Here is a 13,569-nt window from a genome sequence, read left to right on the forward strand (position 1 = left end):
ATCCCATGTTCATAGATTGGAAGAATTAATATTCTTAAAATGTCTGTACTACCCAAAGAAATCTACAGATTCAATGCAATTTTATTAAATTTCCAATGGCTTACATCCCACAAATAGAAAACATAATTCTAAAATTTGTATGGAAAAGCAATAGACTTTGAATAGCCAAAACATCTTGAGAATGAAGAACAAAGATAGAGGTATAATGTTCCCTGATTTCAAAGTATTCTGCAAAGCTATAGTAATCAAAACAGTATGGTACTGGCACAAAAACAGACAATAAGATTAACAAAACAGAATAGAGAACCCAGAAATAAACCTATGCATATACAGATCACTAATTTCTGACAAAGGAGACAAGAACATACAACGGGGAACTGAGAGTCTCTTCAATAAATGGTGTTGAAAAAACTGGACCACCACACACAAAAGAATGAAACTAGACCATTATTTTACACAATATTCAAAAATTAACTCCAAATTAATTAAATACTTAAATGTAAGACTTGAAGTCCTAAAATTCCTGGGGAAAACATAGGAAGTAGCCTAAGAGGCAGCATCTTAGCATCACTTTTATGGGGGAGGGAAGGGAAGAAAATCAAAAGCAAGGGAAACAAAAGTATAAATAAACAAATGGAACTGCATCAAATAAAAATGCTTTTACACAACAAATGGAATCCTTACCAAAATGAAAAGATAGTCTACTAAATGGGAAAAGATATGTGCAAATCATATATACAATAATGGGTTATTATGTGAAATATATAAAGAACTCATACAATTCAACATTAAAAAACAACCAGTAAAAAAATAGGCAAAGGAACTGAACAAACATTTTTCCAAAGAAGATATACATATAGCCAACAGGCACATGAAAAGATACACAGTATCACTAACTATTAGAGAAATGCAAATCAAAACTACAGTGAAATATCAACCCATCCCTGTCAGAATGGTTATTATCAAAAAAGACAAGAAATAGCAAATGGTGGAAAGGATGTGAAGAAAAGGGAACCCTGGTACACTGCTGATGAGACTGCAAGTTGGAATAATCACTATGAAAATCAGTATGAAGATTCTTTAGAAATTTAGGAATAGAATTACTATTTGACCCATATAATCCACTTCTGTGTATTATCCAAAGAATGCTAAGATACTTATTTCAAAGGTACATGCACTTCTGTGTTCATTGCAGTTTAATTATATTCAAAATATGGGAAAAACCTAGGGGCCCATTGAGGGAAGGATTAATGGATAAAGGAGATGTGGCATATATACACAATGTAATATCACTCAGTCATAAAAAAGGAAGCAAATCCAGCCTTTGACAATAACACAGATGGCCTTGAAGGTATTATGTAAAGTGAAATAATTCTGAGGGAGAAGGACAAATATAAAATGCTATGTGATTACACTAATATGTAGAATATTAAAAAAAGAAAAAAAGATGAAAAAATGAAATAAAAGCAAACTCATAGATACAGAGGTAATATTAGTAGTAACCAGGAGGGAAGTAGATTGAGGGATAGGCAGACGAATGAAGAGGTCAACAATATGGTAACAAGACTTGTGGTGGTGATCACTTTGTATTGTATATGGATGTTGAATTATAATGCTGTAAACCTAAAACTTATATAATAATAATTTTAAAAAGAAGTCAGAGCTACCAAGATGTTGCGAACTATTGATTTCATCATTTATCATTCACTTATATGTATGGTAGCTCAATGGTAAACAATGTACCTGCCAATACAGGAAACATAACAGATGTCGATCCCCAGGTCAGGAATATCCCCGGAAGAAGGAAATGGTAACCCACTCTAGTCTTCTTGCCTGGGAAATCCCATGGACAGAAGATCCTAGCAGGTTGCAGCCCATGGGGTCGCAAAGAATTGGATATGACTGAGTGACTGAGCACACATATGTCTGGGAGCTGTGCACTGATAGGCTACAGGCTCCATGCTAGCATTATAGGGGAAAGATAAAGGGAGAGATAACATGCTTGTGCACCAGTAGCCTATATTCTTTCATAGGATCAGATCAGATCAGATCAGTCGCTCAGTCGTGTCCGACTCCTTGCGACCCCATGAATCACAGCATGCCAAGCCTCCCTGTCCATCACCAACCCCCTGTCCATCACCAACCACCCAGACTCACATCCATCGAGTCAGCAATGCCATCCAGCCATCTCATCCTCTGTTGTCCCCTTCTCCTCCTGCCCTCAATCCCTCCCAGCATCAGAGTCTTTTCCAATGAGTCAACTCTTCCCATGAGGTGGCCAAAGTACTGAAGTTTCAGCTTTAGCATCATTCCTTCCAAAGAAATCCCAGGGCTGATCTCCTTCAGAATGGACTGGTTGGATCTCCTTGCAGTCCAAGGGACTCTCAGGAGTTTTCTCCAACACCACAGTTCAAAAGCATCAATCCTTCGGCACTCAGCCTTCTTCACAGTCCAACTCTCACATCCATACATGACCACAGGAAAAACCATAGCCTTGACTAGACGAACCTTTGTTGGCAAAGTAATGTCTCTGCTTTTGAATATGCTGTCTAGGTTGGTCATAACGTTCCTTCCAAGCAGTAAGCGTCTTTTAATTTCATGGCTGCAGTCACCATCTATAGTGATTTTGGAGCTCAGAAAAATAAAGTCTCACACTGTTTCCTCTGTTTCCCAACCTATTTCCCATGAAGTGGGGGGACCGGATGCCATGATCTTCATTTTCTGAATGTTGAGCTTTAAGCCAACTTTTTCACTCTCCACTTTCACTTTCATCATGAATAGGATAGAAATACTTAAACAGCTACCACAAAAGATAAAGCTGGGAGTTAAGCTGTAGTATTGGGGAAATGTGGACTCTGGGGAAGCTTCATAAAGAAGATAGAGTTTGGAAGATGAATGAGAGTTACTAGAAAAACTGAGTGGGAAAGATTGAAACATGGGTGGTTAGGCTCCAAATATATGCAAGAAAATAGTATGCCAAGAATAATGAGTGATTACCTATAATGAGGTTACCTATACAGTGTTCAGTATGAAAGAAAAGAGAGGGTATTAGAAAAGGCAGAAAGACCCTGTGCTATGTAGCAGGTTTCTACCAGCTATCTATTTCATACATGGTAGCATATATATCAGAGAAGGCAATGGCAACCCACTCCAGTACTCTTGCCTGGAAAATCCCATGGGCAGAGGAGCCTGGTAGGCTGTAGTCCATGGGGTCACGAAGAGTTGGACAAGACTGAGCTATTTCACTTTCACTTTTCACTTTCATGCATTGGAGAAGGAAATGGCAACCCACTCCAGTACTCTTGCCTGGAGAATCCCAGGGACAGGGGAACCTGGTGGGCTGCCAGAGTCGGACACGACTGAAGCGACTTAGCAGCAGCAGCATACACATGTCAATGCTACTCTGTTTTCTCCCACCCTCCCCTTCCCCTTATGTCCTCAAGTCTGTTATCTAAGTCTGCATCTCTACTCCTGCTCTGCAGTTAGGTTCATCAGTACCATTTTTTTGAATTTCATATATATGTGTTAATATATAATGTTTGTTTTATCTTTGCAACTTACCTCACTCTGTAAAACAGAAAAGAAGGATGTAGATCACAGCACACCTTAACATATGCATAAGGAAAGAAAAATGACAATAGCTGGAAGAAATTGAACATTATCAAACAATATCACTCTCATTATGCGGTTCAGTTCAATTCAGTTCAGTTCAGTTCAGTCGCTCAGTTGTGTCCAACTCTTTGCGACCCCATGGACTGCAGCACGCTAGGCCTCCCTGTCCATCACCAATTCCTGGAGTCCACCAAACCCATGTCCATTAAGTGAGTAATGCCATCTAAATATCTCATCCCATCATCCCCTTCTCCTCCTGCCTTCAAAGTTTCTCCATGTCAGGGTCTTTTCCAATGAGTCTGTTCTTTGCATCAGGTGGCCAGAGTATTGGAGTTTCAGCTTCAGCATCAGTCCTTCCAATGAATATTCAGGACTGATTTCCTTTAGGATGGACTGGTTGGATCTCCTTGCAGTCCAAGGGACTCTCAAGAGTCTTCTCCAACACCACAGTTCAAAAGCATCAGTTCTTCAGGTCTCAGCTTTCTTCACAGTCCAACTCTCACTTCCATACATGACTACTGGAAAAACCAAAGCTTTGACTAGGCTGAACTTTGTTGGTAAAGTAATTCTCTGCTTTTTAATATGCTGTCTAGGTTGGTCATAACTTTTCTTCCAAGGAGCAAGTGTCTTTTAATTTCATGGCTGCAGTCATCAGCTACAGTGATTTGGGAGTCCCACCAAAATAAAATCTGTCACTGTTTCCATTGTTTCCCCATCTATTTGCCATAAAGTTGATGGGACCAGATGCCATGATCTTAGTTTTCTGAATGTTGAGTTTTAAGCAAGCTTTTTCACTCTCCTCTTTCATCAAAAGTCTCTATAGTTCTTCTCTGCTTTCTGTGGTAAGGGTGGTGTCATCTGCATATCTGAGGTTATTGATATTTCTCCCAGCAATCTTGATTCCAGCTCGTGATTCATCCAGCCCAGCATTTCTCATGATGTACTCTGCATATAAGTTAAATAAGCAGGGTGACAATATACAGCCTTGATGTACTCCTTTCCCAATCTGGAACCAGTCCTTTTTTTCATGTCCAGTTCTGACTGTTGCTTTTTGACCTGCATACAGGTCTCTCAGGAGGCAGGTAAGGTGGTCTGGTATTTCCATCTCTTTAAGAATTTACCAGTTTGTTGTGATCTACACAGTCAAAGGCTTTATTGGTATAGTCAATAAAGCAGAAGTAGATGTTTTTCTGGAACTCTTGCTTTTTTTATGATCCATCAGATTTTGGCAATTTGATCTCTGGTTCCTCTGTCTTTTCTAAATCCAGCTTGAACATCTGGAAGTTAAGCATGACTTTGCTAGTGTGTGAGATGACTGCAATTATATGGAAGTTTGAAGATTTTTTTGGCATTGCCTTTCTTTGAGATTGGGATGAAATGTGGCTCAGCTTCATTAAAATCTTGGTGATAAAGCTCTTCACATAAAAATCTCTATGATATGTCAGCTTAGAATAAGACATAATTATTTGTCCAATATTTAGATAAAAGTGATGTGTGGTAATGAATAAAAACTGAGTTTGAGAGTAAAGTTTGCTAAACTAAATATTATCTAGGTTTCTGTCAAACACAGACTTGGGTATAGGCACATCTCTTAAACACCCCATATTGGGTGTTGTCATTATAGACATGCCTGAACTGGCTAAATCTTCTCCTGCCCCTAAAAAGGGCTCTAAAAAATCTGTGACCAAGGCCCAGAAGAAGGACGGCAAGAAGTGCAAGCACAGCCGCAAGGAGAGCTACTCCGTGTACGTGTACAAGGTGCTGAAGCAAGTCCATCCAGACACCAACATCTCATCCAAGGCCATTGGAATCATGAACTCCTTCATCAATGACATTTTCGAGCACATCACTGGCGAGGCATTGCGCCTGGCGCATTACAACAAGCGCTCAACTATCACATCCAGGGAGATCCAGACCGCCGTGCGCTTGCTTCTACCTGGGGAGCTGGTCAAGCACACCGTGTCCAAGGGCACTAAGGCTGTCACCAAGTCTACCAGCTCCAAGTAAATATAATATGCCTAGCCACTGTTAATGAAGAAGGCAATGGCACCCCACTCCAGTACTCTTGCCTGGAAAATCCCATGGACGGAGGAGCCTGGTAGGCTGCAGTCCATGGGGTCGCTAAGAGTCAGAAACGACTTCACTTTCACTTTCACTTTCACTTATACACACAATCAACCTTATAGCCAGATTTATCAGCTAAACTAAGCAGCACATTATGAAAAACCACTGATTTTAAAAGAAATAAGGTAAAACTCAATTTCTTATTAACAGTGCAGAAAATGAATATTTTTAGAGAGAAAAATTAAAATTTTATCTCAAGGATACAATATTAGAGAAAACTTCTGCTGTTACAAATTTAAATTACCTTTTCTAATTTCTATTTTCAGCTCTGATATATAAAGAGTTTGGAAATCATCATATGCATCCTTAAAAGCAACATAAAGGTAGGAAAACTGAAAATTAATGACTATCTGGATCTATTGGATAACTGAGGTCACAGGATCAAAAAGCACACAATCAGAAAACAACACCCAAAATTTAGAGAGACAAGTACATACAGAAATATACAGCAATAGAAATAGGTTTACTTGTAATAGAAACCTCTAGATACATAAAATAATAGGAATATGTATATGATAATTTTGATAAATTCCATAAAGTTGAGTGTGGACAAGCATAAGAGTGAAATTTTTCATGAGTTGTAGTCTTGGGCACAACCCCCACTTTTGTGGGCATTAGCACTAGGAAACTACCAGGATCTCATGGTAAAGATCCAAGAAATCTTGGATTCTCCTGGGCCATGGCCGCAGATGAAAATCTATGGGAATATATAACAAGAGCTTTCAGGTGTACACCCATGGTGGATTCATGTTGATGTATGGCAAAACCAATATAATATTATAAAGTAATTAACCTCCAATTAAAATAAATAAATGTATACTTAAAAAAGAAAATAAAAACATGCTCTCCACAGGAAATATCTTGCTAGAATATAATTTTTAAAATTCTATTCTAGTTGGGGGAGGGAAATTCTTTCTTTCTGGAGATCTCTCCAACCTTATTGTCCTCTTGTTGTAGCCACGCATTCCAGGAAACAAACTCACTCAGAAGGACAGTGTAGATAGTGGAGTGCAGTTTATTACACCGGTGGGCCCAAGGCAGAGTCTCCTCTTAGCCCAGGACCCTGACCAGCATTTATGAAAATCTTTTATACCCCATGTGTACATGTCTGAACCCACCACTCCAAATTCCTTGAGACTTACATAAACCAAGGAAAATACAATCCCAATAACCCCATCATTCACGTGCTATGTGCTCATGTGCTCAGTCAAACAATTAGCCAATAATCAATAAACCCGAGGTTACACTCCGATAGATACAGAAAAATTTATGGCCTGTCTGGAGAAAGGGGTGTATGTTTTCTCTTAGACAATGAGTAACTTAGATATGATCGTCAAGGTTCCCCTGACTGGAGGGGGTCTTATCCTTCTGTTGTTTCCATAAGCACTAAACACAGAGTTCAGAGTCCATTGGAAAGGTGGCTGAGCATGATCAGCGTGAACAGGCCTAAGATGGAGTCCAGGCCCTATGAATTCCTTCTTTACTCTAAGAAGGAAAAATACAGTCAACAAAATACTAAGTTTCAAGAAAATAGATTAGAAACTCTGAACACAGGATAAAGAGTAAGAGACAAGAAGTTGTAGAGGGAAATATACCACAGTCTGAAGTCAAAGACCAATTTAAGATCTGAAAAATATTTAAAAGAATATAAAATGAACTCTCTCCCCTATACCTCAAACTACCACAAAAAGTGTTATACAACAGTATAACAACAGTGGATTAGAGCTGAAGAGCTTCAAGACACAGACTTTTCTAAAAGAAGAGTATTTTCAAAATCCAAAAAGGAGAAAAATAAGATCTGAGAGAAATCTGAAACTTCTATAACCTACAGGTATGCATGTATGCTAAGTTGTGTCTGACTCTTTGCCACCCTATGGATTTCAATCCATTCGAGAGAAAATGAAAACATGGGGAATATTTAACACATTCTGTGAGGTCAGCATTACCCTACTACCAAAATCAGACAAATAAATTACAAGAAAGAAATAATACAGATTGATATTGTTACTGAGTTCAAGCTCACTCTGCTTAACGCACAACAGGCCAATGAATACAAGAGACAAGGTGTTGAGGCAAGGAAGAGACTTTAATCTTGGAGCTGGCAGACCAAGAAGATGGTAGGCTAGCACCTCAAAATAACCACCTTAATGGGCTCTAGATGCCAGATTCTTTTACAGAACAGAGAGAAGGAAGCATGAGGAACTAAAGTCAAAAGGCAGAAAAGAGAGGGAGAGACATGGGGAAGTGAAAACGTCTTCAGTCTTGCAAAACATCTCCAAAGTAACAGCCAGCCTTTGGAAGGGGTGTGTTAATATCTTCTATTCACAGGTGGGTTGGAACAAATTATCTATGAGCTGAACAAAGCACTTTACAATCAAGCAGAGGGGCAGGGTCCTCTGTGGTAAGCCAGTAAGTATGATTATAATAATAAAAGCAAGTAAGTCAAAGAAACAGTTTCGAACATGGAGTCAGAATTGGCTTTCTCCTTGCAGCAGTATCTTTTATGAACACAGCTGTAAAAATCAACAAAACCATAACAAATTAAATCCAGGACTGTATTCAAAAAATTATTTACTGCAACCAAAGTGTGATTTATTTCAGGTATACAATATTCAAAAATCAGTGTAATCAACCATATCAATAGGCTAAAGAAGGGAACTTATCTAAACATCTTGAGTCAGAAAAATGTCACACACATTTATGGTAAAAACTCTGAACAAATTAGAAATAGGGACTTCCTTAAATTGATGAACAATATCCACAAAAATCCAACAGCTAATATCATAATTAGCTGTGAAAAGCTGAATGTTTTCCTATCAAGATTAGGAGAAAGGCAAAGGTGTACTCTCCCACTGCTGCTGCTGCTGCTAAGTCGCTTCAGTCGTGTCCGACTCTGTGCGACCCCATAGATGGCAGCTCACCAGGCTCCACCGTCCTTGGGATTCTCCAGGCAAGAACACTGGAGTGGGTTGCCATTTCCTTCTCCAACTACTCCTGTTCAACATTGCACTAAAGGTCATAGGTAGTGCAATCAGATAAGGAAAAGAAAGGAAGGGCATATAGACATGAAGGAGGAAATAAAGCAGTTTTTGTTTGCAGAGCTCATGGCTTTTTATGTAGTAAATCCTCACAAAACTTAGAAAAAAATTTTTAAAAAGCTCCTGGAAAAAACATGCAAATATGCAGGAAGGATAAAATTTAAAACACAAAAGTTAACTGTTTTCCAGTAATAATCAATTGGTATTTAAAATTCAAAACTTGAACTTGAACAATAGCATGAAACAAAATGATACACTAGCACAAATCTAAAAAAATATATTTTCAGTATCTAATGCCAAAATCTTCAAAGCTCTGATGAAAAATTCAAATAATATCTAAACAAGTGGAGCAATAATCCACATTCACAGATTAAAAGACTCAGATTGCTAAAATGTCAAGTCTTCCCATTATATGTATAAATTCAAAGCAGCCTCAACTGAAATTGTAGCAAACTATCTGTAGACAATAACAAATTGATTTTAAAGTGTATTTTTTGTTGTTTGGCAACTAAGTACTGTCTGACTTTTTTGTGACCCTTTGTCTACCCATTCCAGTATTATTGTTTGGAGAATTCCATGGACAGAGGAGCCTGGCTAGCTAATAGTCCATGGGATCGCAGAGTCAGACATGAATGAGTGACTATCACTTTCACTTTCACATGGACTGTGGCCTACCAGGCTCCCCTGTTCATGGGATTTTCTAGGTAAGAGTACTGGAGTGGGCTGCCATTTCCTTCTCCAGGAGATCTTCCTGATCTAGGGATCAAATGTCTCCTGTGTTTGAAACGGGAATCTGAGTTCTTGTCCACTAAGCTGAAGAATGAAATCCATGAACTACACACTCTTAGTAGCAAGCAAATCAGATTTATAACAAGGAAAAAAGTACAAAAGTCTCAGCATAGACACAAGAGGGGTAGAAAGTCCCCCAAAAGATGGGGATTACGGCAGTTTTATATCTTTACCAGTATTAATCTGTACAATTTTGGTTGTCTCCTGTTCTTAAATCATGTTGTTTCTAACCAGTTTAAAGGTCAAGATCCTTCCCTTAACCTAAGGCTTCTCTTGATCCTCAAATTAAGTTGCCACCTTTTCATGTCCCCTGACCATTTTACCTTAGACCAAACTTATGGGTTTAAGATTAATGATCACCAGTCGTTTTTCCCTCAGGCATATGGTCAGAAGTTAATTACTGCCCTTTCCTGGATTTGAGTCCTGATAATTCATCAGACCAAAGACACATTCCAGAAATTTGGGACCATAGAGCAGGATGTTTACTGAAAACAAGACTGAGGTCTCAGAGTTCTATACTGACTGCCTAGGAATTTCTACCTCACATTGGCAGGTAGATTCTTTCCCACTAAGCCACCAGGGAAACCTCTTTAAAGTGTATATGGAAACAAAGAAAGCTGAGGATAGGCAATACAATATTGAAAAAGAAGAAAAAAATTGAAGGATTCATAATACATGATTTTAGACTTACTCTAAAGCTATATAATCAAGAAAATGTGACATCAGTGAAAGAAGAGACACATAGATCATAAAAGAGTGCCCAGAAATAAACTCATATAAATATATTAATCAACTGACTGTTAAAAGGAGCCAAGCAATTCAATATAGTAAGGATAGTTTTTTGTTTTGTTTTGTTTTGTTTTAACAAATGGTGTTAGAACAATCGGATGTCTATATGTCTGGTAAGCAAAATAATGTCCTTGAAAGATGTTCATGTCCTGATCCCAAAGCTTATAAACATGCTACCTTAAATGATAAAAGGGGCTCTGCAGATGTAATTGAGAATTTTGACATAAACACATTATCCAGATAAGGCCAAGTAATCACAAGGGTCTTTTATAAGAGGGAGACAAGAGGGTGAGGATCAGAGAAAAAGACAAAAAACAGGAGCAAAGATTTGAATATATGTGCTGCTGTTTTGAAGATGGAGGAAGTATCTATGAGCCAAGGAATTCATGTGCCCTCCTGAGGCTAGAAACACAAGGAAAAGATTTTCTATTAGAATCTCTAGAAGTAACAGCACCCCCAAAATGCATATTGTATTCTTGACTCAAAAGCTGTAAGGAAATAAATTTTTGCAGTTTTAAGCCACCAAGTTTGTGGTAGTTTGTTACAGCAACAAGAAGAAATGAACACCCAGGTAAAATAATGAGTCTTGACTCAGACTTTACAGCTTTCACAAATGTTAAGTAAAAATGGGTCATAGAACTAAATGGAAAATGGAAAATTATAAAACGTATAAAGGAAAACCAGAGAAAGTATAGGTGACCTCTGGTTTGATTAATTTTTTGATACCATACCAAAAGCACAATCCATCAAAAAAATGATAAAATGAACTTTATTGGAATTTTTAAAACTTTGCTTTGAAAAATATACTGCTAAGAGAATCAAAAGGTAAGTAGGATATGCCAAATAATGGTCACCCAAAGACGTCCACATCATAATCCCCAGATTAGGAATAAGTTAATGTGAATGTTACCTTGCATGGCAAAAGGAATTTTGCAGATATAATTCAGAATCTTCAAATAGGGAGGTTATCTTGGATTATTGGCGATCCCAAAGTAAACATAAGGTTTTTAATAAAATGAGGGGAAAAGAGTAAGGGTCAAAGACAGAAATTCCATACTGCTGATTTTGAAGAAGGAGTGTGAGGCCATGCGCCAAAGAATGAAAGCAACCTCTAGGAGCTAGAAAAGGAAAAACTCAAAAAAAATAAAAAAAGAAAAGCATAGGAATGGACTCTCTTTTAGTAACTCTAGGAGAAATACAACCTTGACTACACCGTATCTGTAGGAATTCTGATCTCAAGAACAATAACAGAATAAATTTGCACTGTCTCAGTCACCCACTTTGTGCTGGTTTGTTATAGCAGCAATAAGAATTTAAATTCATAAGACAATCAGGGAGAAAAAATTTGCCAACAGACGTCTGATTAAGAACTCATATCTAAAATATACAAAAAACCCATAATAGGAAAACAAAATTGTAAATAAATAACAGGCAAAAATATGAAAACACCTCACCGAAGAAGACAAACATGTAACTTTTAAAAACGTATATGAGAGGAAGCTCAGCACATTAGGCGTTAGGCAATTGCAATTAAAACAGTAAGTTGCCACTACATATCCCAGTACAGTGGCTGAAATTCAAAAACTTGACAGTATCAATTACTGGAAAGGATGCAGAGCAACAGAAAGTCTCATTCACTGCCTGTGGGAATGCAGAATGATGGTAATTTTGGAAGACAGTCTATCGGTTTTTTATAAAGCTAAATATAGCCTTTCCATAAAATCCAGAAATTGCACTTCTAGGTCATTACCCAAATGATTAGAAACATATGTCCAAACAAAAATATGCATATGGTTGTTCATAAGAGCTTTATTCATGCTAGTTGAAAACTAGAAGCAACCATGATGTCCTTCAATAGGTGAACGGTAAAAACAGAACGGAATAGATCCATACAATGGAATTTTGTTCAGCAATAACAATAAATAAGCTATTGAACTAAAAAGATGAAGTTAAACTCTTGCGTTAAAGAAGTTGGTCTGAAAGGCTATGTATTATATAATGCTATTTATATAACATTCAGAAACAAAAGAAAAATCAAGAAATCATTGGTTTCCAAGGGCTTGAAGAAGGTTGATGGAATAAATAAAGCACTTTTTTTGTTTCTAAGGCAGTGAAATTATTCTTCATAATATTGTGATGCTGGATAAATCACACTATGCATTTGTCAAAATCCAAAACTTTCCAGGATAAAGAGTGAAACTTAAAGTATGCAAATTTAAAGAAATAATTTAGACTATCTGGTGATAGCAAGACAGAACACAGAATACGATAAAACAACACAACTTACTTATAAATATATGAAGCAATCTCACTAAAAAGGTTAGGGGAAAAGATGCTGAACTATGTGAGACTAAAGCCAAAATAAGCAGTTCATAAACACTACCTTTTACTTTGTAATGTTTTCCCCACATCATAGGTGAGGGTTAAAAACTGAAATAGTTATAAGTGTATATTGAAATTTATGTAATAAGTGGTTGGATAGCGGATGATGGGAGTCATGTTGGAGTGAGAGATTATAGATAAGTAAGGGAAGAAAGCTTGAATTTTGCATACAGTACCATACTGGATTAGAATTGGAGACATCAGTATGAACTCATGATTAGTTGAAGATAGATACAAATAGATACATATAGAGATGTTTACAGATATGTGTTTACATATGTATTCCCATGCTTTGTCAACTAATATGATCTAGAAGTAACAACATCCCAGTAGCAACCACATACTCAAAACTTGAATGATTGTTTCTAATATTATCTACAATTAAAGAAATCAGAAATTCTTGGAGAATTGACTGATTCTGGAGCTGGAGCAAGAATTAAACAAGTAAAGAAATGCTCAGAAACCAAGATTATGCGAGCAAAAGAGACCAAGGAGTCAACTGAAAGATCTACCCAAGTGGAAAAATTTAATCAAGAAAATAAATGACAGTATTGGATTATAGTACAAAGCATAATATAAACATCTCATAATCCAATTTAATGACAAGCAAAACATCCACTAAAACAAAATTGAAAAATTGTACAAAATGGTATTACCATTTTGACAATAAAACATTATTCCTTGGTAATGACTGTTACTCCTTAGAACTGTCAAGGTCTTCAAAACAAAGAAAATCTGAGAAATCATTAAGACTCTAGAAGAGTCTAAGGAAACATGACAACTATTTATAATGTGAGGATAAAGTGTCTGCCTGCAATGCAGGAGACCCAGGTTT

General features: G+C 37.2%; 1 protein-coding gene across 1 annotated transcript; it reads left to right on the forward strand.

Annotated features, from left to right (window-relative positions):
• The first annotated feature begins 1,339 nt into the window (after positions 1 to 1,339).
• LOC100300167 (histone H2B type 1-K) lies at positions 1,340 to 13,280 on the forward strand. The gene is made up of 3 exons (XM_010812313.3): positions 1,340 to 1,351; positions 5,302 to 5,592; positions 13,122 to 13,280. Exons 1-3 carry the CDS (start codon positions 1,340 to 1,342, stop codon positions 13,278 to 13,280), a joined length of 462 nt encoding a protein of 153 aa, XP_010810615.2.
• The last annotated feature ends 289 nt before the right edge of the window (positions 13,281 to 13,569 follow it).

This window comes from Bos taurus, chromosome 15 (genome assembly GCF_002263795.3).
Source record: "Bos taurus isolate L1 Dominette 01449 registration number 42190680 breed Hereford chromosome 15, ARS-UCD2.0, whole genome shotgun sequence".
Lineage (NCBI taxonomy): Eukaryota > Metazoa > Chordata > Mammalia > Artiodactyla > Bovidae > Bos > Bos taurus.